The sequence below is a fragment of the Oryzias latipes genome, chromosome 13 (assembly GCF_002234675.1).
Source record: "Oryzias latipes chromosome 13, ASM223467v1".
Classification (NCBI taxonomy): domain Eukaryota; kingdom Metazoa; phylum Chordata; class Actinopteri; order Beloniformes; family Adrianichthyidae; genus Oryzias; species Oryzias latipes.
This window is the reverse complement of record NC_019871.2, coordinates 13484124-13508106: the sequence shown is the minus strand read 5'-3', so window position 1 is coordinate 13508106 and position 23983 is coordinate 13484124. Positions and strand designations below refer to the sequence as shown.

The window sequence follows — 23983 nt, the reverse complement described above, 5'->3', positions numbered from 1 at the left end:
AATGTAAAGTACAGAAGAATCTAGAAGCAGCAGTCCATTCATTCCTCATGGTACCCCCTACATTCTCTAATGGTTTTCCCCCTAAATAATTCTTTCATTGTAGTTTGTCGACATTTTTCTCTTCTCAGAAAGCAGTTTAACCCCTGGTGCTGTCTTAGATGACCTCACCCTTACATTGACGTGTTCTCTCTACCATGACAAAGGTGGAAAGATTTCATGTAATCCATGGAAACCAGTGAAGATCACAAATCATTGAAAAAAGGTTCAGAGCACTGTCTAGTGGGTCTAGATGACCCAACTCCCAATGTTAAAGTGCCTAGGATAGCACAAGGGTTATGGATGCACCTCTCGTAGATCAGCCTCCTAACTCTGCTTGTCCTGTGGAGTTTGATCATTCTGTGATCGACTGATCGAGACTGTCCAGGAAACATTTGCGTGTCTTGCATTCTGATTAGTCAAAATTTAAATTTTTTTACACCATTCTAAAAGTCTTTTTTAATCTTTATTCATTACAAACTAAATGGCTAGTTATAGTAAAGGAAAAGCTTTAATTGTATCTGTATTTTAAATAAATATGAATTTCACAATTCTGACAAAACATTTAGAACATCAGATAATCCGTTTCTCTTGAAAGGTGCAGATCATTGGTTTGTTTACTTAAATATTGTCATGCAGATCCTTCTATTCAGTCGACAATATGAAGTCAGCAGATGCTATTGTCTCAAAGGTATAAACACGTCATCAAAAGCTTTATTAGTACAGAGGAAGAATAGCAGCATTTCAATAAAAGAACAGTATAAAACATTTTCATTGGCTTTGAGCTTCAAGCACTGACGGCGTCGTGCTCTCTAAAAGCGATGGTTTTGGGGTTGATGCCCACGCTCTTGGTGGTGTTGTGGGTTTTGTAGATGCCAATGAGGCGATCGGCAATCTCAAACATGTTGTTCCTCAAGGAGATAATGATGAACTGAGCGTTCTTGGTTTGTTCCTAGAGGACAGAAAAAGGACTTCAGGTCACATGACCTAATAAAATCCTAACTCTAAAACATACAAAAGATTTGAAATGACTTGTTTTAGGTCCATACTTACATAAATGTAACAAGCCACGATGGAGACGTTCTTGAAGTCCAGAGCAGCATCGATCTCGTCCATAAAGTAGAGAGGCGTCGGCTTATAGTGATGAAGAGCGAACACGAGAGCCAAAGAGCTGAGGGTCTTTTCTCCTCCTGAAAGGTTGAAGATCTTTTTCCAGCTTTTCTTTGGAGGACGAACACTGGAGGGGAAAAGCAGGAACACCAAAGGTTTCCTCATGTGCAGAACAAGCATCTACAGAGGCGATCAGTGGAGAACTTCAGTCCATACCTGAACATGATGCCTTCAGAGAAGGGATCTAAGCTGTCCACGAGCTCCAGCTCTGCATCGCCACCAAGTGTCAGCATTTGGTAGTTCTCCTTTAACTTGTTGGTGATCATGTTGAAGCCGGTCATGAACTCGTTGAGTCGCCGTTTCCGCAGGTCCTCGTAGCTGCATTTGAAGGTGTCCCTCTCCGCTGTGATCTCGTCCAGCTGGGCCACACGCTGCAGGTACAGCTCCTCCTGCAAACACCACACCAACGCTGCTCATCCTTACATCCCTCCAGCATTTCACTTTAGCTTACAGACGGGGGGAACCGGAAATTCTGGTTTCAGAAATCCACTGAACACCTGCGTCTAAACAAATGAAGGGACAGCGCGCCGTTTAACGCTTCCAAACTCAAAACAAAAAGGACACGCGGTTTCCTACTTTGTTCAATTTGAACCAACTATTCCACAAATCATGGCCTCTACCATGTTTCCAATTGTTTTATCTCCCAATATTAATTTGCGACAATATTTTGTTGGAGAAGAAAGTTATGATTACTATAATGGATGATAGGAAGCTTAAAAAGATTCATGTCTCGCAGCTGTATCATTTGTTTTTCTCTTTAAAGTTAATATATAGTGGTTCACCTTTTACAGTCTTGCAGACTTCAGTGCAATTGTGCATGTTTTTTTTTTAAACTGCACTGTTTTCTGTGTCCTGATTGGCTGTAGATCCTGTCAATCAATCTATGTGCCGTGTCTCTGTGGAATAGTGTGTGCATCTTATCAAATCCACAAATATTTAATCGTGAGCAGATCTGTGTTTTTTTCTACCATGATGGACTTCATTTGAATAACTTTGAAAGTTTAAAGAGATAAATGTATAAAGTCAGTAGTGAGGGAGTTACAGTCTTAAAACATTTAGAGTAATGGTACAAATAAGGAGACGTCACAACACGGATCTTTATTTTGGACTTGGTACTGTTTCTGAAGGGAAACATAGTTGGGTCCTCCTCAGTCAGTTGATAACCATCACCATTTAATATCTGTATAGGCCTGAGCTGAAGTGACCTTTGACCTTCAAAAGAACAAATCATGACTGCGTTCCTGTATTTGTCACATTTCCTGTCATTTGTGTTTACCTTCTTCTTGTACTCTGAGATGGCTCCCAGGTTGGGCTTCAGATGACTGCACTGGATCTCCAACGTGCTCATCTTGTTCACGATGGCGTTGGGATCTGAGATGGCTTTAAGCTCAGCAGCAGCGAGGACGGGGAGTTTCTCATTTGGCTGGCCTTCAATGACATGTAGGGACAACTTGGAAGCCTGTTGGAAAATCAAATTTCCCGTTTTAGGAACATGTCAAGAAGGAAACGGTCCACGTAAAGACAAAGCAGCAGGTGTTTGTGACTGTGGGTGAACTCTTAAGGTCTGACTGAGGCTCACTGTGATCACTGAAAGCTGGCCGCTTGGACAATGACTCGTCAGAATGAAGCTTTCAGCTTTGGAATCAGAACTAATGAAAGCCGTTTCACTGAAGCAACCTCTCCTGGAGGCTGTGGATGCAGAAATGGCCGACCCCAGCGTGCTGCTTCATTTGAAGCAGTTCAAAGTCAGTGAAAGCCCATAGATGTGATGCTGGCAGCTTTTCTGGAGCAAAACCAAATCTCTAAAAAAGTCTGACTTTCTCACAGCCTCACAGGCCAAAACAATCAAAACTAACTAAGGTCATTATCCTGAAAAGTGAAAGTGCATAAACACGGATTGCTGTGTGCTTCCATAAGACAAAAAAAGCTAAATATTTGGGACTTGCTGCTTATATCTTTAGATTCCAAATGAGTACCTTTCTAAGTGCGTCCCGTCACTCACCTCGTCCTGCCAGTGCTTGATCTTGCCGTTGTGTTTGGTTATGGTGGCGTCAATCTGCTCGATAGAGAGCCTCACATTGAGGGACTCCTCCTGCAGTGCGTGCTCCTGCTGCTGCAGGATCTTTATTTCCTTTGACACCTTCTGATACTGCTCCTGTACCTCAGGTAGTGCAGCCTATGTAAAGATACAGTTAGATAATGTGTGAATAAAGAGAAACACTGAATAAACATTTGTATTGCCCCCCACATCAGGTAAAGATTTAGTCCCAACTAACAAGAAATCCCAAATATCTCAATAAAAAACATGGGAATGTCTTCAAGAAGACAGAAGCATAAAAAAATCCTGGATAAAGGGAATGATCTGCACTGACCTCAGCCTCCTGGCACGCTTTCATGATCTCCCCAGCCTCATCTTCCACTTTCTTCAGTTGCTCAGTGAGGTCCGTCATCAACTTCTCATTCTCCTCCAGCTCGCTCTGCAAATGAGCCACACTCTCCTCACACTTTTTCAGGTTGCTATGAAGAAAACACAACGAGAAACACTTCAGGAAGCGGAAACCAGGGGATGTGTTCAGGCTCAGCACGCTTTAGGAAGAACTTCAAAGTGAAGAGTAGGCTTCAGCTTCAGCGTGCATTAACACACAACCAGCGTATTCCACACTTCACTTTCACTCATTTTATCGAGTTAGACAAAAGAAAAGTACCACACTAGAAATTGAAACACAAAGAGACTCTTTAACAATAATGTGCATTCTTTCTACTTTCTAGCTCACTTTAAGTGACAAGTTGATGCGTTAACCTTTTGTTTACAGCAGGTAAACAAGCCTGTTTCTTTTTCATTTAACACATCAGCTCTGGATTCAGAATCGACGTTCTCTGGGCTTTAAGGCGGATCAAAACCACAACTTCCAGAACTCACCGATCAGCGGTCTTTATAGCCACTTTGGCTTTCGTTATGATGGAGGAGCATTCATCCAGCTCCTTGTTGATCTTGTCCAGTTTGTCCTGCTGAGCTTTTAGCTTGTGGCTGTTAATGTCCACAATCAGGTTGTGGAGCCTTTTTACCTCATTTTCCACCTTCCCTGCTTTACTGGATGCTGACTCGTAGTCTGAGAAACGACATCAACATGCAGTGAAGGAATGCATCAATATTAGGAGCATCAGTAATCTGACATTCAATAGCAACCTTTCAAGCAGATACTACATCCCTCTGTAAGATTAAACATCTGATACGGGCAATTATTCAAGGTATTTGAATCCACAATTCCTTTTAACAACAGATAAACAACGATATGATAAGCAGTTCAAACATGGAGAAGTTTCTACCTTTCTTGAAGTTTTCCAGGCTCTTTTCCATCTGTTTTTGTTTGTTCTTGTCTGGAGCAGCTGCCAGCACGTTGGCTTCGAGCTCTTTAATCTGAAGCACCAAGTGGGTCTCCTGGTCGGCGAGACTCTGAAAACAAAAACAAAGCCAAATCATTTAAACTTCCCCCTTAATAATATTTCTACCAAAAAGATGTTTTCATCAGTTATGTCTGATTTCTGTGAATACATATAGGAAGCAGAGATGCAGTTTATCTAAAGGACTGAGATAGCATAGATTATTTAAACAAAAAGCGGCGTACAGTGATGCTGTTGGTGTATTTTTCAAAGGTGTTCTTCATCTCTCTGAGCTGTGGTTGCAGACGCTGGACGCTCTCCTCCACCTGCAGCTTTTTCTCTTGGCAGCCGTGCAGTTTGGAGACTTTTTCATTTAGTTTGCTCTCCATCCGGTCAAGCTGAAGTCATGGAATGGAAATAAAAGTAAACTAGATAGTAGAAAGGATGCAGCAGACTTGTATTTAAATTGATTCACATATCTCTGGTAAGGTTGAAATCTGAGTCATCTTTTCTGAAAAAAAATGTACAAATAAATGCTAAAGGAGGCCCATGGAGTATTTTAAATGTACCTCTGCTTGGGAGAAGTCGGTGCTAATAGAGGAGCCCATTCTGCCTTTCATTATCCTTCCTCCTCCTGTCATTGTTCCTGTCATTCAAAAGCAAAGGTCCATTTGACAAGAGAGGATGCCTAAAAACCAAAGACGAATAAGCAGAAAAAGGTTTAGCCACTAACCAGCCATCTCGATGATCTGTCCTTTCAGGGTGACCACTCTCCACCGCTTCTCTTTTTGGAAAGCCATGCGTGTGGCCTGCTCCATGTCTTGAGCCACTAGGGTGTCCCTTAAAGCAAAGTAGAACGCCGGCCGCACGCTGTCGTCGTTCACTCGGACCATGTCGAACAGCCGGGGGCTGTCTTCAGGGGTGCGGATGGGGGCCATGTTTTTCTCCCACGTCTTCATCTGTACTGAGCGGTGAGGAACAGCGGCGAGGACACCGTGAGGGATTTGAAAAGCTCCAGAATTCTTGGTTTAGTGATTCAAAAACTCATTTTTTATTATGACTTTAAGAAAGTCAACATTTTACCTTGTCCAGACCGATGAAAGTGGCGACTCCAATGTTCTGCTCTTTGAGGAAGGTGACACATTTCTGAGCCGTGTCAATGGTGTCCACCACAATATTGTCCAGAGCACCACAACAAGAGGAAATTGCCACATCATACTTCTCATCTATGGCTCCAAGGTCTCCCTACAGGTACAAGTATAGAACTTAAGCAACTGTTTCAGAGATTTCCTGCCTGTACTATTATTAAAACGGTGCTTTTACCAATCTCCCATAGATGCCAGGAATTCTGCCGGTCTTCTTCAGCTGCATCAGGGCATCCAGGACTTTTCCTCGACTACGGTTGGAGGAAAGGGAAGTCTTGGCTTCATCCACCTTCTCCCGTAACTCTTTGACAACTTCTCTGGTTTCGTTATCCATCTTCGTCAGCTTCTCCAACTCTTCTTGATCCTACGGAGTACAAATGTAGCCGAGGTTCACACACCCGCAGCATCAGGGGCAGTAAGCTGGTAAACAGGCCCCAAAGGTAAAATAAAAAGAGACTAAACAAATGTTTCCTCTGACCTTTTTGAGCTCCTGCACCTTCTCTGGAATTTGAACTTCCAGGTCTTTGATGGCAGCGCGGCGCTCCTTGAGCGTGTCCGAGGTGGTCTGAAGCGTCTGCTTGGCCGTGTTGAGCTGTGCCAGAGCGGTCTTGTGACGGCTGAGGTAGATATCGAGCTCCGACTGAGCGAGGTCCATGCGAGAACGGGTCTCATTCACAGCCTTACTTAGTTCCATCAGCTCTTTCTCTTTTTTCTGAGATGTGCAAAAAAGGAGAAGAAATGTTCAAAAAAAAAGAACTATTATATAAAGAAATGCAAAACAATAACTTGAAGATGCTTGCATGTGCAGACCTCTTTGTCCTGCTGTAATCCACTCGTTTCCTCCTTCAAGCTTTCCATCACTTCCTTGAGTTTGTCTTCTTCTTTTACTTTCTGTTTCTCCAGGTCTTCCTTGCGGGCTGTTGCCTCAGAGATGGCCTTCTCACTGCTGCTTGGTATACTTTGTACTTCTTCCAACTACACAATATAAGACAGAAAATGTGTTTAAGTTTAAAACTGAAAAACACAAAACCATTCACAACATTGATGCTAGATGTGTGAAGAACTTTCTTTCAGTCTGCAGAGAAAATGTCGTATTTCAGGGGAGTTGGGTCAAATAATTACAAATGTCTAGTGGTACAAAAAAAACTCAGAAGATAAAGTATCTTAAAATGTAAGATACAATTTTGGCTGTAACTGAAAACTGAAAAATAAATAAAAAATGGATTAGAACCCCAAAGTAAACCAGCTCTCTAAAGTCTTCAGATGTAAAGCTTTGGCTAATACTGTTCTGTCTTATAAAGAAAAACAAATAGTATAATCTCTGAATTTGTGAGGTTAAATTTGGGTGAAATGTGAACATGGAAGGTTTACAGAGAACAGCCATAGTTGACTATCACAGATCCACACAGACCTGCACCCTGCTCTCCTTTTGTCCTCCATAGTTTTTCAGAACAGACTCCAGTGTGGAAAGAACACTTTAAACACTTTAAACACACCAGCAGAGCATCTGCACATTTGACAGAATCTAAACTAACAGAGCCTTTTTATCAAAACTTAAAAAGAAAAAAAGAAAGTATATCAGTCCTTGTTCTATCTATGAAGGAGCAGTAAAACACTTCATGCATGCAGTGAAACATGTCCGGTAATTGAGCAGCGTTCCTTTACAGCCCCCTAGTGGCTGGAACAGAACAACTAGGCCGTCCTGACATCAGTTTCAGTCTTACAAAAAGGTTTGGTTTTTCCTCATATGGGCATCCTTAGAACAATTTCAGACTAGTCGTCAACATAAACAAGGGAACATGAAAATACATGTATATTTAAGATGGCCAATACTTGAGCTGCTGCCATTAGCCATTCAGACACAGGGTCTTAAAAATCATTTCATAATTCAAATCCTTTTTTCATTTTTTATTTACTTATAACCATTAAACAGAATGGCACTCCTGTTATAAGAAAGATTTTTTTATTGATATTTGGAGCCAGTGAAACATTACAAACGTCTACCGTAAGAAGCAAACATTTTTTCTAAATGCCAAATTATCTTTCTTTTACAACTATGTTTGTGGTTGTAAACAGAACATTCCTCATGTTGTTGGGATTAATAAAGTTATAACTAATCTTATCCTTCAGATGGATCCAGGCAGATTTTTCTTTAAATGTTTTTGAAAATTAACAAACAACCAACCAAAAAAATATAGAAGAGGGAGCAATCCTGTGAAATTTAGATAAATAAAAGTCAAACAGAGTTCAAATTTGGATCTATAAATATGAAAGAAAGAAAAAAAAAATAGAATTCCAACACACTTTCCTCCATTTTAATATCAAAATAATGTGGATATAACACCACTGTATAGGACCAGAGGTTTTTTGTATTTATAAAAGCAAAACTGGAAATAAAGGTGAGGGAAAACTTGAGAGAAATCTTTCCTTCTAGATCACATGTCTATGCCCATGTGACATCATCAGCATGACATGATTTATCTACTGCAGGATAGCAAAGACCAACACTGGGTTAAAAGAAGCAATTGAACTGGAGAGTATTTTTGGAATACAACATAAAGGCCAACACACCTTCTTCTGTTCTTTTTCCAGCTGCTTCTGCAGTGTCTTCTTCTTGTTCTTGGAGTGTTTGATCTTCTCACGCACTTCAACGTCCTGCAGGTCCAGCTGGGTGAACTGCTCTTTCTGCGCCTCGATGTACTTGTTGATTTTATTTTGTTTTCTGGAAGAGGAGAGACGTTTTTCATGGGGGAACTGCACTTTGTTTACAGAGATTACTTGAGTTATGAATGAGTTACTATGAAATCCTGAAAGTGTCACAAAAAATAATTTAAATATTTTCTCTTTATCTTTTAGAAAAAGCAAATTTGAGTACATGATTGTTTTATTTTTAAACATGCTCTGCCAGTTAAAGAAATGTCTTTCAGTCAATAAATAATTAAACTACAGCATCTAAAAAAAAAGAACATGATAGAATAAACAGGAAGAAAAACTTACTTCTCTACATTTTTTAGCTCTTCGTTCATTTTCTCCATTTCTTGCGATATCTTTGCATTTTTTTCTGTGAGCTCTTTAGTTTCCTCCAGGATCTTCTGCTTCTCCTGCTCTTTATCCACCACACGCTGCTGCAGGTCGTGGCTTGAAGGAAAGTAAGCAGGTAAATAAATAAATCAAAACTCCAGAGGTCAAACAGATAACAGGAGACACTTCTGCTGGTCCACCTACACATAATACTGGTAGAGCTGACTCTTGTGTTTGAAGATGTCATTCTCCAGTTTCAGGAACTCCACAGCTTTGTTCTTCTCTCCCTCCAAAGCATTTTTCTCCTTTTCCACTAACTTTACTCTGTTTAGCTGGGAGAGTGAAAAAAAAAAGCAACATTTCTACATCACTGTGTCTTTAGATGGTCGGGAACAGGAAAAGATGGTTGAATTTATTGATAAAATTCCATGAACATTTATTCAAATGACTATAAACATTGACAAACTGTATATATAAGATTTATTAGCAAGACAAATGCCAATTGCTCGCAATCTAGAAAAGCCCATCACTGTACAGCTTTTAACCGTCATCCTAAAAATATCCCAAATGCACAAAATAAAATATGAAAACAGTCCCGAGACACAAATTCTTTCATAAAAAAGGATTTAAATAACTTCATGTTCAGACACAACAAAAACAAACATTGGTTTTCTCAATTGTGAAAGATGTTGAGTTACCTTTTCTCCTCTCTGTTCATTGAGGAGCTCAATGCGGCGAGCCAGAACCTGGATGGGCTTCTTGAGACGACAAGAACCGATGATGTCCTCTAGATACTCCAGCATGCCTTCATCGTGCTCCGTCTGACCTTTGGGCTTCATCATTGCAATCTGCTCCACCTCACCCTGTGTACAGTCCAGACAAGCTTATTGGCAAGGGCGGAACTACAGAACTGACTCACAGAGAAAAGAAATACTAAGTTATTCTAACTTTCGGTCGTTTCTTGTTTTAAATATATTTATCCTTTGCCTCAATTATGAGGCAAATATTCTGAATTGTAACTGGTGTTGCATTGATATCCCAAAGCAACACCACACAGAAAAAAACCCCAGAACAAACTACAAAATTCATTTTTTCCACTCAGGAAAGGGAAGAAAAATAAATAAATAAATTTAGAGTGATGGAAAAATAATATTGGAAGAATTAAATATATACTTATGATGCTTACCTGTCCAAAATGTATTCAAAAACCTGCACTCATCACACACACACACACATATTCAAAAGCCATTGTTCTTGTGAAAAAAAAGCCGTTTTGCTATATTTCTGAAACAATTTTTTGTAGCAGTAAACATGTTTCAGTTCCTTTAACTACAGTGGAACGTATTTTCTTTTACTTAAATTAATCTAATAAAGTCAAAGTTTGATGGTAAATGAACAATTCTGATTTCACACAGATTTTACGAAACTACTTTAAGTAATCTGGCAAACAATTCAAAAACAACAAGAGAAAACATCTAGTTCAATTCAAACACTCATCACTGACCTGATTTTTGTCATATAACACACTTGCTTAACCCAGGGTTGATTTATATGCAGGGTAAAAAGTAGATCAGACATTACTGTATGTTGATGAAACAAATAAGCTCAAGGAAGAAGGGAGATCTAACCCCACATCCTTCTGTCCTGATTGGAGCACAAATGACACCGCTTCCCCTTTTGCTAAAGGTCTGGAAAAGTGACCTTGAAGCCAAGCTCAAGACTCTTCCCATAGTCATGGAGCCATGCCAAAAACAGGGTTGTGTAAGGAGAAGGAATATAGACGGGCAGATTTAGAGGAAAAAAGAAAAAACACAACACTTTTTATTAAAAAAAAAAAAAAAAGATGTGAAATAATTGATTATAAAGTGAGATTACATTTTTTTCTTGGAAAAGTTTTTCAATATTTTATTTTTTATTTTATGGTAGGTAAAAAATACAATTAAATGAAAAAGAAAATTAAAATATTAAGAAGAAAATTATGACAGGTGAGACGATTTAAACTTGGTTACCGTAAATCTTTTTAACCAAGAATAATGTAGGACCATAGTATACCATGAATTACAGTAATAGAACAAAACGTGAACCAAGACAGATAGTTAAAGTCCTGGCAACAGAGGATGTTTGATCCCGTCACACTGAAGCAGCACTGCTAATATTGGGGTTGGGGGCTTTTTTCACACGCCAATATTTACGTGCTGCTACAGCGTAGCAGGTATATTGAAAAAGGAAGGGTCCACCTCATCGCCATTAGTGGATCCACAAAAATAAAAAAATTAAAATAAAAAAAATATTAAAAATATAAAAAAACTCTGTTAAGCTAGCAAATAGTTTAGCAACTGACATTCAGGTTTATGTGGGAGAATTTCAATTTTTTGCATTTTTTCCTTAAAATTCTAAAGCAGCAAATAATGGTTCGCACTTTTTTCTGACTGTTTCAAACCATGATGCGCTGCTACAGCATTCTAAGGTCTTGCAGAGGGCAACCCCTCCCCAGTTCTTTTCTATGACACCACAGCATATTCCATGACATTTCCAGACATGGCCTACAGGTACATGAGAAACATTTAAGCAAAAAAGAACCTGAGAATTGCACTAAAAAAAATAAAAAAATAATAATAAAAAAAGATAAATGACAGAATGGCATGATTATTCAAAAAAAAATAAAGTTTTTTGGACTTGCAGGATAAGAGGAAAAAAGGAAAGAATACAAGAAAAACACTAAATAATTACCTGTAAAATCAGAAACCTGTTGTGGTCGAGGTCAATACCGTGACTTCGTAGTAATGCCCCCACTTCTTTAAATGTGGCTTTCTTGCCATTGATATGGTAGGCTGAGGAACCGTCTTTGTTGGCAGTCCTGGAAACGTAGAATTTGCTGTTGGGGATGACTTCGTAGTCATCTCCTTCCTGGCTCGGGGGGGGGGGAGGGGCAGAAGACACAGCAGCTTAGAACAGAACAGTTCAGGAGAGGCTGAAACAGCCCAACACGTCAAACTGTTCCAACACTGACAGATTCACTTATTAACAAGGCCTACATAGAAAAACACACACATAAAATATTGTTTATGAGAATGCACTACATCTATAAAGGCAAAGGATAAGATAAAACACTAAATGTGTATTGGAGTGTATTGCATCGTAAGCTTCCTAAACTTGTAACTACAAAAGATAAACGGATTGGGTAAAAATGTTTAGTTGAAAGAAGAAAAAAGGCTATTTATTTAAGGCCGTGTGCACATCGCTGAAAGAAAAAACCCTGTAGTTTTAAGGAATGATTGTAAATACAAAACTGACAGATTTCTCAGTTTGTGCCAATTTTAAGACAAATCAATGTTTATTAAAAAATACACAACATTTTAGCTTCAGCAGTGTGATCAAATTCACAGTCCCTATGGCTAATTTAATTTATAAAAAATTTTCTAATTGGGGGGAAAATGTAGCTCACAGTTGGTGGTTACAGCAGCCTGTTATTACATCCTACCTAAAGCAAACACTACTGCTTTTTTTTTTTTTTTGCCACCATGAAAAAAAGCAGAGGCAATAAATGCATTTGTTTATCTCTTTCCCTTCATTGCCATCAGATCAATTTTAGGGCAAAATGACTCAAATGTGGCACGTGTGGGAGTTCCAGTAACTTTCACAACTGATTTAAGTTTACACTTGGTCACTAGAAGAAGAATTGAGCAGCAATATTACTGCATTAGAAACGACAAAGAACAAATACATTTTAAAAATTCATTTTTGCCCAACTAAAATATTTCTGGTGATTTTTTTTTTGTTTGTTTGAACAACAAACTGATCATTTTAGTGAAGTTTGTATTTGTGTGTAAAAAAAAAAAGTGTTTATAAATATCTGTATACCTTATCAATGATCTTTTGAAAATGCACCTCCACAGTACAGCTTTGCACATCTTTGTGTTTATCAGAGCTGTGAATCAACACTGAAAGCTTTTTTGATCTTATCTTTTGAGCTCTGTATCCAAACACAAAGAGCATGGAGTCTATCACATTAGACTTGCCGCTTCCATTTGGACCAATGATGCAGGAAAAGCGCTGGGAAGAAATTAGGAGACAAAAATAAATAAATAAAAATGAATGCATCATCCATATGAAACATACAAGAGATTAAGATTCAACAACAGCTGTCAGTAACAGCGATGACACCACACACAAGTCTAATATAGATTTAAACACTTAAATTTAGCAATATGAAACTTGCATGGACATGAGGCGACTGAAAAAGATTTTTTTTAAAGAAAAAAACATTTAAAAAGTTTCATTAAATGTGATTACACCAGTAGATTTTCAGAAACTGAGAGAAACACTAAATCAAAATGGAGGAGTGTGACTTCTTCCTCTTTTTTTAAGGATTTTTCTCTCTAAACATTTTTACTAATAATCTTATTTTTTTATAGATTTCAATAAGACACATTTATTAGAAAGGTGACCTAAGATTTCAGACAAGAAAAAAAATAGTATCAAATGAATAAGACTTGGATAGTAACAGTTACACTAAATCAGTGACGTGCAGTCAGGAGAGGCAGGTGAGGCTGTGCCTCACCTGTCATGGGAAGAAAAGAGAAAAAATAAATTCAACTATTATATTTAATCAGTAATTTGTGCTTTGCAGTCATTTTCCATTTAAATGTACCAATTTTGGGTGTTTTTTCTTTTCAAAATCGCTGAATTTCCGCATTTGCCGTTCAGATACTAAGAAGTGACGTGCGATGAGGCACCAGCCCGCTGAGCCTCACCTTGGATTGCGCAATACCTATGCAGTCAGACGGTACTGCTGTCTCTCTGTATGTCGGTTCAATCACTTGTACTGTATGAGCTGAGTTTGCATAATTTAGCAGATGTATATGATGTACAGTGTTTGTTTTTATAAATAACTGTATGTGAGGGACGTGTTTCTTGTGCTGAGCGCTAAACGCCGGCGAAAAAGCCGCTGGGTGAGGCCAGAAGTTCCCGTGCCTCACGTTAGGGGGCGCCGGTGAGCCTTGAGATTATGACGCTAAAAAAATAATAGAATAAGTGATAGCAAGCGGCAAGTCATTTTCTTCCGAAAGAGCGGCGTATGGACTTTAGTTACAAGTAAAGGTAAGACGATAATAATGTTTGTGCTTTTTTCTATGCTGCGTTTTGTATATGAAAAAAAACATGTTGAAATGATATTTTAAACAAAACACCTTAACTGTTGTCAATCAAATGGAGAATAAATTAATCAGTATGGTTCATATGTTTGTAAATCTGACTGATGACGTCAGTGCCTCACCAGCCATTAACCTCACCGCACGTCACTGCACTAAATGTAATCTAAGTACATAGTTAAATATATTCAGGACACATGGTAGATTAGAATCAAGTTTTGGTCGTACCTTGTGAAAAGGCCCCAGAATCTGCTCGCCTGCGTACGACTTAAAGTTGCGGTTCACTAAATGTGTTATCATCAGGCGGGGAGCGCCCGGCTCATTGGTCATTGCTGGGGGCGGGGGTGGAGGGATGCTACCGAGAATCTCCTCCAAACTTCGATTATCGACCGCCTCGGCAGCCTCCCCTTCTGCCGAATCTGTGGCACAGAAAAGGGCACTTTTCAGTTTTTCTGTGCGAATCGCTTCAGGTGGGGAGTGGGGGGGGGGGGGGGGTAATAGGGACGGGACAGTGGCCCATGGGGGAGGGGTGGGGGGAGAACAAAAACAAACAAACAAAAACACAGTCGGCAAGTCGCACAGACAGACAAGCGACTCCGGGGAAAGTTGACAGGCGTCGTTTTTTTCCCCCTTTGTTCAGAAAGCAAGAGTCAAGCCTCGGATCGGACATGAACGAGCACACATCAGTGCTCACAAACGCAGTCTCTCTCCGGTTTGATGCGCCACGGACACCTCCAGGATAAATGAAGTGCGTTTATATCAGCGACGTCGTTACTACACCCAGCTAAATGAAATACAGACAGGAAAAACTTTTCTGCATGAAGATCTACAACGATCTTCAAGAATCGGTTCAAAATCTTTTGTGTTCTCATATATACAAAAGAATTGACGGTGTTTCAAAAATAAAGTATAGCAGCTAGACATTTAGCGGAAAAAAAATTATTAAACAGATTCATGTACCAATGAACTTCAACAATTGCATCTTGAGAGCAGCACACGCGCTGTTCAAAAAAAAAAAAAAAAAGTTGCAGGCATGATGAATACAAATCCCGTTTTTACGTCACAACAAAAACACACCATTTCGAAGCAAATTACCTCGTTTGCCGTCAAGATCGGGCGAAGAAATGCATTCGACGATATGAAAATCATCCTGGAGTGATTTCATTTCTATGTTGCACTTTAGAAAACGTCTCAGCCATCCCAGCTACTCTTTTCAATTTAAGATAGAGGAGGGGAAGGAGCTTTACAGCTGTGCCAGTTGGCCTCTAGCAATACTGCAATACACGCAGAGCCATTGACTGAACAACTTATTTAGATTCACAGACACCAAAACAGCCTTTGTTACTTGCCAGTTGTCGGTGGTGCCTCCTCTTGGCCATTGGAGTTAGTTTCTTGAGGGGGTACATCCAGATCACCCTCAGACACATCCTGCGACCCTTTTCCTCTTGGCTTGGTAGAGGCGGTTGAGCTCTTTGCGGTTTTGGATGGCATGATTTGAAATCTAAAGGGGTCATTGGTAAAAAAATAAAAAAATAAATGGGGGGGGGGGGGGGGACACATGAGTGGTTTTTGTGTCTGTCAATCTCTCAACTCCACTTTACGGTCAGTCACACACAACTAATGTGTCAGGAGTTTGCCATTACCAGTCAAATCTTACTGCCGCCCTTCCTAATAATATACCATTGTGTTTATTATTTGTTTTTTCCTTCCAAAAGTTTAAATAGTTGCTAAAAACAAAAACATGGAAAAGTGTGTTACAGCGATTTTTATTCATCTTAACACTACTAGGATCAAAAAAAGGTTAGCTTTTAAAACAAATCCCCGTAAAAAAATGTTACAAACTAGCCAACTACAAAACTTTGGAAAAATGCTTTTTGGCCTTAACCGTTAACGTTTAACGGTGGGTAACAACGAAAAGGAAAATAAAGTTTACGTCACCCATTTGAAAAAAAAAAAAAGAAAGAAAGAAAAAGAGGGAGAGAAATTCGTGTCGAGCCTTGAATTGCTAGTTTTCTATGATGACCACTACTGAAAGCGCAGCTCAACAGATAACAGTCGAACTTGCAAACTAGCTTTCAGTCCCTGAATTCTAATGTTCAGGGCGGAATGATAATTTGAAGTTGGCCATCTAACGCGATTTGTTAATGTATTCGAATAACTAACCAAACCTACAGTACATGCAGCATGATTTAAGAATGTTTTCGTAATCGTTTTGTTACCGGATGACTATGTCGCATTAAAAGTTACTACGATTTTTTTTCCCTCGGCTAATAGTTAGGTTAGCAGGGGGGAGGGGGGGTGCTAACTAATCATTATGTCAAACTTAGCATCACAGAGCAGACCGACATATTACCACCTTTAACTGGTATAGGTTGTAATAAACATATAAACAGTAATGCTATAGGGGCTTAAGTTAAGAATCCATTATTGTTGCAATTATTAAAAAACGCTAAAAAAAAGTCAATAAGTAGTAGTAACACTATCAATGTCCTGCCAATGCTATATTTTTTCCTTTTACTTTATTTTAAAACATAGTTGGATTTGTGGCTTACTTAAAGGTTTGTCTCAATTTCAACGACCGCTATGAATTTCAGCAAATAGACGGAACCCAGTAAATATTTTTTTTCTATTTTTTCTTCATGTACCTTCCACAAATGAAAAAAAAGTCCTTCGCTGATTTTCTGTTTCGATCCAGTCCAAACCTTTCAAGAAGAATAGGTTAATCCAAGGTCTAGCAAAAAATACACTAAAATAGTCCACAAAATCGTGTGCCGTATCACCCGGAGCCGCTTCCTTTCTCGAAAAACTTGTCTTGTAAATGGCGCCTAAACTGCGCCGTCGAACCAAATTCGTTATAAACTCTCGCAAAGCATCATGGACCTTTCAAATGGTAGTGTGAAAAAAACACAAAATTCAAAAAAGGGGACGAAGCCAACTCCGCCTCGCTCCACCAGTGATAAGAAAGGCGCAACAGTAACAAAGCGATAAATGACAATTTCATAAAAAGACATCACTTACGATTTTCATTTTTTGAGTAAGGATATCTTTTAAGAAAAGAGTTGTGTTTTCAGTACTGTCGAATCATTCGGTTACTGTAAAATAAAGTCCCGCCCCATGGAAACGTTTATATTATTTTTTGGAAGTGACCGAGATCATCAACACATTATTCAGTAATAACGCAAGCCTACTTTAAAGATCATTTTCTGAATGAATTTGTATTAGTCACTCAAAAAGTAAACCCTCTATAAGTACACGCTGAGGTTGCAAATTGTTACAACTCTCGCGATGACTTGGCTGTCAACCGTTCACTCATCCGAGATTTCATGGCTAAAAAGTTAGCTTCCATACGTCATGAAAACAAAACGCTTCTTCATCAACGCTGCTTGACCTGGTTCATTTGTATCGAATATTCGAACTATATCAAATGACTTTCACACATTGATAAGAGGCACATAAAAGAAGTGCGGTCATCAGAATGCCCCCCGTGCGATTTTAAAAGGTAATGATTTTAGTTAGTTAGCTACAGTGGCTGCCTGGTAACATAGCAACTAGACGCTTGTTTGGTGTTGGTGCATTTTCTCTCTTTGTTGGATTTTCCTCTAATGTTAAGCTTGACTTAAGAGTTGATTCAAAACTGACATACGTGTGTTTTGTTTGTTTAGGATTCAACAGAGAGACAAGAACAATGAGACTAAAAACTACGCTGCAGAAGGAACCAAAACATATCCTTTAATTGCATCGTGATCCCTCTTGTTTTATAACTTATTGCCTTTGATTTGAGCTGAATGGCAAAATATTTTGAAAACTGTGACATTTCACGTTCCCGTTTTAATAGTATTATTGCTGTTCTTCAATTTAAGATTGTTTTTAAATTATTTTCTGTCCTACATTTCTGCAAACTAAAATAAATTTCTGCTGATAAGAACCACTGCAGCAATGATAAACCTTGTCATTTGCATTTTCTACTGAAAAAAATGAAGACAAAACAAAACAAACAAAAAATAAAATAAATAAAGGGGTTGGGGGCAGGTTCTCCAGATTCTAGGTATCTATGTAGAAAACATGCAATCAGCTGAATTTGTAATATTTGTCCTTTTTTTTATTATTTTTCTTAACACCAGCTCACATAAGGATCTTGTAAGTTGTTTAGGTTGGACCACAGCCGATGAGCTGTACTCATGCAGTGATGATCATCAGATCCTCAAGTGGAACCTGGTGAACAATGAAACCAATGTGGTCGTCAAGCTGTCAGAGGACATCTACCCCCTGGACATGCACTGGTTCCCCAAAACTGTTGGTGGGAAGAGACAAACCCAAGCTGAAATCTTTGTCCTCACCAGCACTGATGGCAAGTATTTTATAAAACCCACTCTGCATCTTAAAAAGCAAATGAACAGTATGTCCATATCAAGTTGTGAAAGACTCAATCAGCCGTTTTTAAATATATTTATTTATTTTACAAAATACTGCAGGATAGTAAAAAGTTTTAAGTAACCAGCCATGCTGTGACTCTTTTTTTTAAACTTCAATCCATGAAAATAAAATGCATTTTTATCTGATATTAAACTTGGACTTCACTGCATAAAAATTCCATTTGCCGTTTCGCAATGTGCCAGATGCGTTTCAATGATGATTGGCCAAAACCAAAAAATGTTTTTTTTCAGTGCCCATGCTTTTATGACGAAACTGCATGTTGATTAGAATTATGTTCCTGAAAGATGCAAGACTTTTTATGCTAAAGAAGTTTTGTGGGTAGAAGAAAAAGTTGCTCTGCCTGAAATATAATTTTTTTAGAGACGTGAACTTTTTTTTTTTGCAGAAATCTCTGCTGCTTCCATCATTATGGATGTTGAATTTGAATTCGTCAGGTGTAAATAATAATTTGTCTACACGAAAAAATGTTGCTTTTGAAACCCAAACTGCTGTGAACAGTTTTCCCTTTTCATTTTTTGACAGCATATGTTCCTATATATCGGTTTTTACATTTGTTCCTTCATGAATCATACCTGTTCTGTAATTCGACCAATGAACCCAAAGATCCCGGGCATCTAGCAATCATTATCTTATTTTTATCTTTTTTACAGAAATGATTTTGTGTTTGCTGGATGATGAGATATTCAAATACTTAATAACTTTATTGCAAGGATATTCTGAAATTCAGATTGTTTTTAATCCCAGTTCTACTGGTTCGTGAGCCCTGCCTCTCCTAGATGCTCTTTTTGTTAGATCATTCATTCATTCATTCATTCATTCATTCATTCATTCATTCATTCATTCATTCATTCATTCATTCATTCACTCACTCATTCATCTTCTAAATCTGCTTTGTCCCTTTCTGGGTCATGTGGCTGCTGGAGCCTATCCTGGCCACTCGTGGGCCAAGACAGGGGACATCCTGGACAGGTTGTCGTAGGGCTTTGTTAGATTATGTCCCTAAAAATGTTACCAACTATATAATTAGTAGCAGTCAGTTGTCTTCTTACCAACAGTTTTCCTCAGGAACCCCATAGAAGTCATTTATTTCAACATTTCAACTTTTATAAAGATGTGAGAATCCGCAGTTGCACTCATTACTTAATAAATTGTTTCCAGCGCAACTAGTGCAAAAATTAGTGTAGTGTCATTCATGATGCAACATAGATGTTTTGATGTTGCCTACTTTGAGCAAATGATAGTAATTTTCATACTTTTTGGGTAAATACACAATGGTTAATTTCTGTATTCCTTAGTTTGAGGATACCATACTGTTTCATTTGCCTTTGGATGACTTGGTTTGTCACTAAAGGCAACAATCCAGACAGTGCCAAGGTGTGTCATGCATGTTACGGTAGATATGAACACATAAGAGCATGATTGGACTGCTGTGGTAGGCAATATGTGGTCACAACTCTAATGGCAGTGTTGAATTGCAAAACGGATGCAGCAATTTACTTTGGCATGCCAGAGACTCGTTGCGATTCCCTTTTGCAACTTTCTTTCTCTTGCTTTCTTTAGTATAGTTTACACAAGCTAGACAAATAGCTGTTGCCATAAATACTACATGAAATATGAGAAGGGAAATGCATGACAATCATTTTTTGAACTACTGTGAGCCCTGACACATTTAGCAAAAGGATCAGTCTGTTATTGATCTTTAGCATTTTCTCAAATATCTATAAGAAACGTTTTCATGCTACAGTCCTGCAGCCCTGGTTACATATCTGGAATTTTCAATTTAATTCATTTGAAGTATTTTTAAAGTAAAGATTTTCTTTATTCATCTATTAATTGCAAGTAACTATTTTGGATCTGCAGTTTTTCCTTTTTTCTTTTTCAAATGTGTGCTTTTAAAACATTGTTTTGACAAATGTATGTTGCTCATCTGTTTAATATGTTGACTTAATTCATTTTGTTCTCCCATTTAAAGATGTATTGGTGCAACACTGCATTAATCAGTTTTGGACAGAGTCATTAGATCGTACTCGTCTGCATCAGGGCAAACGTGGACTGAAGAATAGTGTCACAATAAAGTCAACTCTTTTTTTTGGTTGTTTTTAAGGAAAGTTCCACCTGGTTTCCAAGATGGGGCGCATTGAGAAGAGTGTTGACGCTCACAAAGGTGCAGTCTTAGCAGGAAGATGGAACTACGATGGAACTGCTCTTGTTACAGGTTTGGATGTCGCTAACGCATACACAGCTGCAGTATAATAAATATTTGGTCAATTTTAGACAAAGAAACATATTCAATACACATTAATATTTTTTAAAGTAATGCTGCTTTCTATGGTTCTTAGCTGGAGAAGATGGGCTAATCAAGATCTGGTCAAAAGTTGGGATGCTGCGCTCAACTTTAGCCAACCAAGGTAAGGCTAATTGTTTTGTCTTAGTTTTACAGCCTATTATCCACTTAATTTTATGCACTTTGCAGAATTAAACTCGAAATACAGCTCTTAGATCATGTAAAAACAACTAAAATGCTGAAGAACTGCCTAAAAGTCAGCTCGTCTTTCTTATCCCACATTTTCTTGGACTTCCCTCATACTTGAAATCTGACCGTTTCTTTTAGCTGACCTTTTATACAGGTTTCTTTTTATTTTTGTTCCTTTTGCTTGATCAACCTATGAAAGATCAAATAGAAAAGACAACAAACTCAAGACATAACTAAGTGTTGTGTCTGCAAAATCCCAGCCATTTAAAATCTTGTGAAGATGACCAGTTGCAAAAGCTGATTGTTCATAAAAAGCAAAATGTCACCCAGAAACTTGGAGAACTTTTTTACCATACCACCTGAAGAGATCGCAGTTAGGTATATCTTATTAGAATGACAGTAGAAAACATTTTGGATGTTTAAAGACCCACTCCCATGAAATATGTGTTTTTGGTGTTTTTAACATGTTCTTTAGGCATTTTTCTCATGATGGAGGCCACATATAAAGAAACCTAAGCTTAAAATTGTACTTTAGAGTGTTTCTTTATTCAAACAGTTGTGAATCAAGAGCAGATGAAAAAATGCAGTTTCAAAGAGAGCGTATTTGTGATGTAGAAAATAAGCTGGGCGATCCATTTTGATCCCTCCACTTGCAGACAGATAGATTCATGTACGTCTTTGTTTTCCTCATCCGAGCTGGCATCAAAACTGTACGGCTGGACAGCTCCCATATTGCTCGCCATTTTTGTTACACGGATAATGTCAGGTTAAGGTTGTCAAGGGCTGTAAGATAGTGGGAGAGTGTAAACAGATGGATGAACTCTGCACCAACGGTCCCGCTGAAAGCCTAGAGTTGAATTTCTAATGATCCGCTGCCTCTTCGATAAAACTGTGCCCCAGAAAACATTTGTGGTTTTGTGATTTTGGCTAAAAACTGCAATTAAAAGACCACTGGGAACACTTTTAAAATAGATCAAAAGATGATCAGAGTTGGACTTTAAAACATTTAACTGAAATTTAAAAGCCGAGTCATTATGTTTCACAATTAATTATTGTGGAAATAAAAAGAAAAGAAATATCAAGTACAAAAAGTTAATTACAGCACAAGCTGGAAAAGACTGAACCAATATGGCGCATATGTAATGGTTGCCAGAAGAAAGCTTCTTCTCTGTAAAAGGAGCGCTGTATCAAAGCTTGAGTTTGCAAAACTCTCATTTAGACAAATTTGAAGATTTCCGGAACAGCAATACTCATTGCCACATTTGCTGAACGCCACATGAAGCAGGGCAACAGAAAGACATTAATTAACTGTCCAGCACACTGGTGGAAGGATTGGAGGAACCGTGTTTGGGATTGTTTTGCAGCCAAGGGCCCTGAGTTCTTTACTGATTACTCTATGACCTGCTTTGTAGGTCCAAGTATTCTAGAGTCAACTAAGGTGTCAGAAAAATGTGACGCCTGACTTTTGATGTGCCAGAAATACCAACACCTTGCTGAATACCTTGCAAAAGCCTATTTACAAAGTGGCAATTTTCCTTAGGATTTTGCTAATACTAAACTCAATGCAAATACTATATGAAGAAGAAAAAAGGAAGTTTTTTTTTTAAATTTACGGATGCAGATGAAAGATGTGTAGATATTTTAGAGATTCTGTCCACAGCATATGCTGCTGCATACTGTAGTCTACCTGGACAACCATGTCATCAGAACTCCAGAGGTTATATCACAGACACAAACAGCCTTCCTCTGATCCTTATCTACTTTTCTTGGCAAATGAATGCATTGATTTCCATCACTACATATTCTTTCCAGATGTGAACGTGCCCGTCCAGAAAATGCTATTGAGTACACACTTGAATATCCTTTTTTTGGACAATGTCCAAACGTAATTGTCCACACATTTTCCAGAATTTCGGCAGCATGAAAGTGTGAAAGTATCTTTAGAAATAGGGCAAAGCCCGACTTTCTCATTTTATTCCTGTTGGATCTCAAACAATTAGAACTGATAAGGGGTGACTTTTTATGTCTACTTCTTTAGAGAAATTTTGGTACCCCCTGTTCTTTAACATTAATACTCAAATGCACTTTCTTACTAATTTTTTTCCAAAAATATAATGATAGCATTAAAAAAATCCAATTAATGCCTCTACATCAACAACAGAAGTTTGCAGATTGAAACTATTGGTCAAAGAAAAAGACTTTGAAGGGTGTGTGTGCATGTTTTGATCTTACTTTAAGGAGAAAAGGCTTAGTAGGAAAGAACAAAACATGTTTTTTCATCAATTTTATTGTTTTTATTATTAAATGTTGCTTTCTCATTTCTAATGAAATTGTAGTTTTTTTTCTTTCAAAACTTTTTGAAATTGCCCCTCCTCTCTTCTAAACTTGCACACAGGTAATATTTTTGAATTCATCACACATTTGGGTGTTTCTGTTCAATTCAGTTCTTGTTTTTCTCCTATAATCTTAATATAATTTCCATATTAAAAGAAATGTGTTAAAGAATACTGTAATAACTCCATAGTTGTCTCCGTCTTTCAAGTAAAAGTTGTGTGTGCGTGTGTGTCATTCTGGGCTATACACTTTCATTTAGTAATCCCATCAACAATATCACCTGGTCTGCAGATTTTTATCTGTGTAATATCAGTAGCCTTCATCCTGGTCCTCAGCTCCATCACCAGCTGCATCAACGACCGAAGTTCTCTCCTCTAACCCACAAACCCCTCAACAAGCTTTTACCGGTCCAGAACTCAAACGCTTGTATAATTACACCCTGTTCCAAATTCAGATTTGACAACAAACTCCCGCTGTTCACCTGTAAAGACCATCTTTGACCTCAATCTCCTCAACATTGTTGTACCCTCACCTTCGTCCTCCCTTCACCTGACTGTTTCTTTTATCTGTCTCTGCAGCATGGGGAGAGGGGGCAGAGCATTCAGCTAATGTGCTCCTAAACTTTAAAACTCCCTCCCCCCCAAATATCAGGATCATCGACTCTCTCCCTGGTTTTAAATCTCAACTCAAATCCCATCTGTTTAAACCAACCTTCTAACAGAAGCGGTTTCACCAAGATTATAACATGTGTGATCCTTTGAAAAACACTATCTTCTATTGAGTAATCTTGCTTTTATGTGTAGAGCCCCCTGATGTGACTTATAAGGTGCTTCCCATTA

General features: G+C 38.4%; 2 protein-coding genes and 1 non-coding gene across 4 annotated transcripts in view; 1 reads left to right on the top strand and 2 right to left on the bottom strand.

Moving 5' to 3' along the window:
• Window positions 1–714: 714 nt before the first annotated feature.
• On the bottom strand, window positions 715–16727 carry smc4 (structural maintenance of chromosomes 4). 2 transcript variants are annotated; one of them, XM_023961331.1, is made up of 25 exons: window positions 16684–16727; window positions 16549–16605; window positions 15253–15404; window positions 14132–14322; window positions 12615–12806; window positions 11484–11660; window positions 9452–9616; window positions 8958–9085; window positions 8730–8870; window positions 8304–8454; window positions 6543–6707; window positions 6211–6444; window positions 5911–6096; window positions 5671–5832; window positions 5321–5546; window positions 5157–5233; window positions 4833–4985; window positions 4534–4660; window positions 4127–4316; window positions 3579–3723; window positions 3209–3382; window positions 2483–2665; window positions 1363–1595; window positions 1090–1273; window positions 715–988 (listed from the first exon to the last, which is right to left on the bottom strand). In XM_023961331.1, exons 3-25 carry the CDS (start codon window positions 15392–15394, stop codon window positions 824–826), a joined length of 3891 nt encoding a protein of 1296 aa, XP_023817099.1. In that variant the 5' UTR covers window positions 15395–15404; window positions 16549–16605; window positions 16684–16727; the 3' UTR covers window positions 715–823. The 2 variants fall into 2 exon arrangements, with proteins under 2 accessions (XP_023817099.1, XP_023817100.1); XM_023961332.1 differs by lacking the exons at window positions 15253–15404; window positions 16549–16605; window positions 16684–16727 and adding an exon at window positions 14999–15231.
• On the bottom strand, window positions 10874–10976 carry mir16 (microRNA 16). Its single transcript, NR_107155.1, has one exon. It is a non-coding gene; the product is annotated as a microRNA 16 (primary transcript).
• A 482-nt stretch (window positions 16728–17209) lies between the features above and the next one.
• The window catches only part of ift80 (intraflagellar transport 80), a 43452-nt gene continuing 36678 nt past the window's right edge, over window positions 17210–23983 (top strand). The window contains exons 1-5 of the mRNA XM_011482498.3: window positions 17210–17402; window positions 17566–17625; window positions 18030–18251; window positions 20442–20552; window positions 20677–20745. Coding sequence (XP_011480800.1) covers window positions 17589–17625; window positions 18030–18251; window positions 20442–20552; window positions 20677–20745 — 439 coding nt within the window. The 5' untranslated portion in view covers window positions 17210–17402; window positions 17566–17588. The remainder of the gene's footprint in view (window positions 17403–17565; window positions 17626–18029; window positions 18252–20441; window positions 20553–20676; window positions 20746–23983) is intronic.

Bases quoted from the DNA above. Each gene is read 5' to 3' on its own strand.
- smc4 (XM_023961331.1), bottom strand. From the start codon at position 15,394: ATGCCATCCAAAACCGCAAAGAGCTCAACCGCCTCTACCAAGCCAAGA. The intron at 5,547-5,670 runs GTAAAATGTTGA...CGCTCAGTACAG, and splicing joins CTTTCATCGGTCTGGACAAG to ATGAAGACGTGGGAGAAAAA. The intron at 1,274-1,362 runs GTATGGACTGAA...TTTCCCCTCCAG, and splicing joins TCTGAAGGCATCATGTTCAG to TGTTCGTCCTCCAAAGAAAA.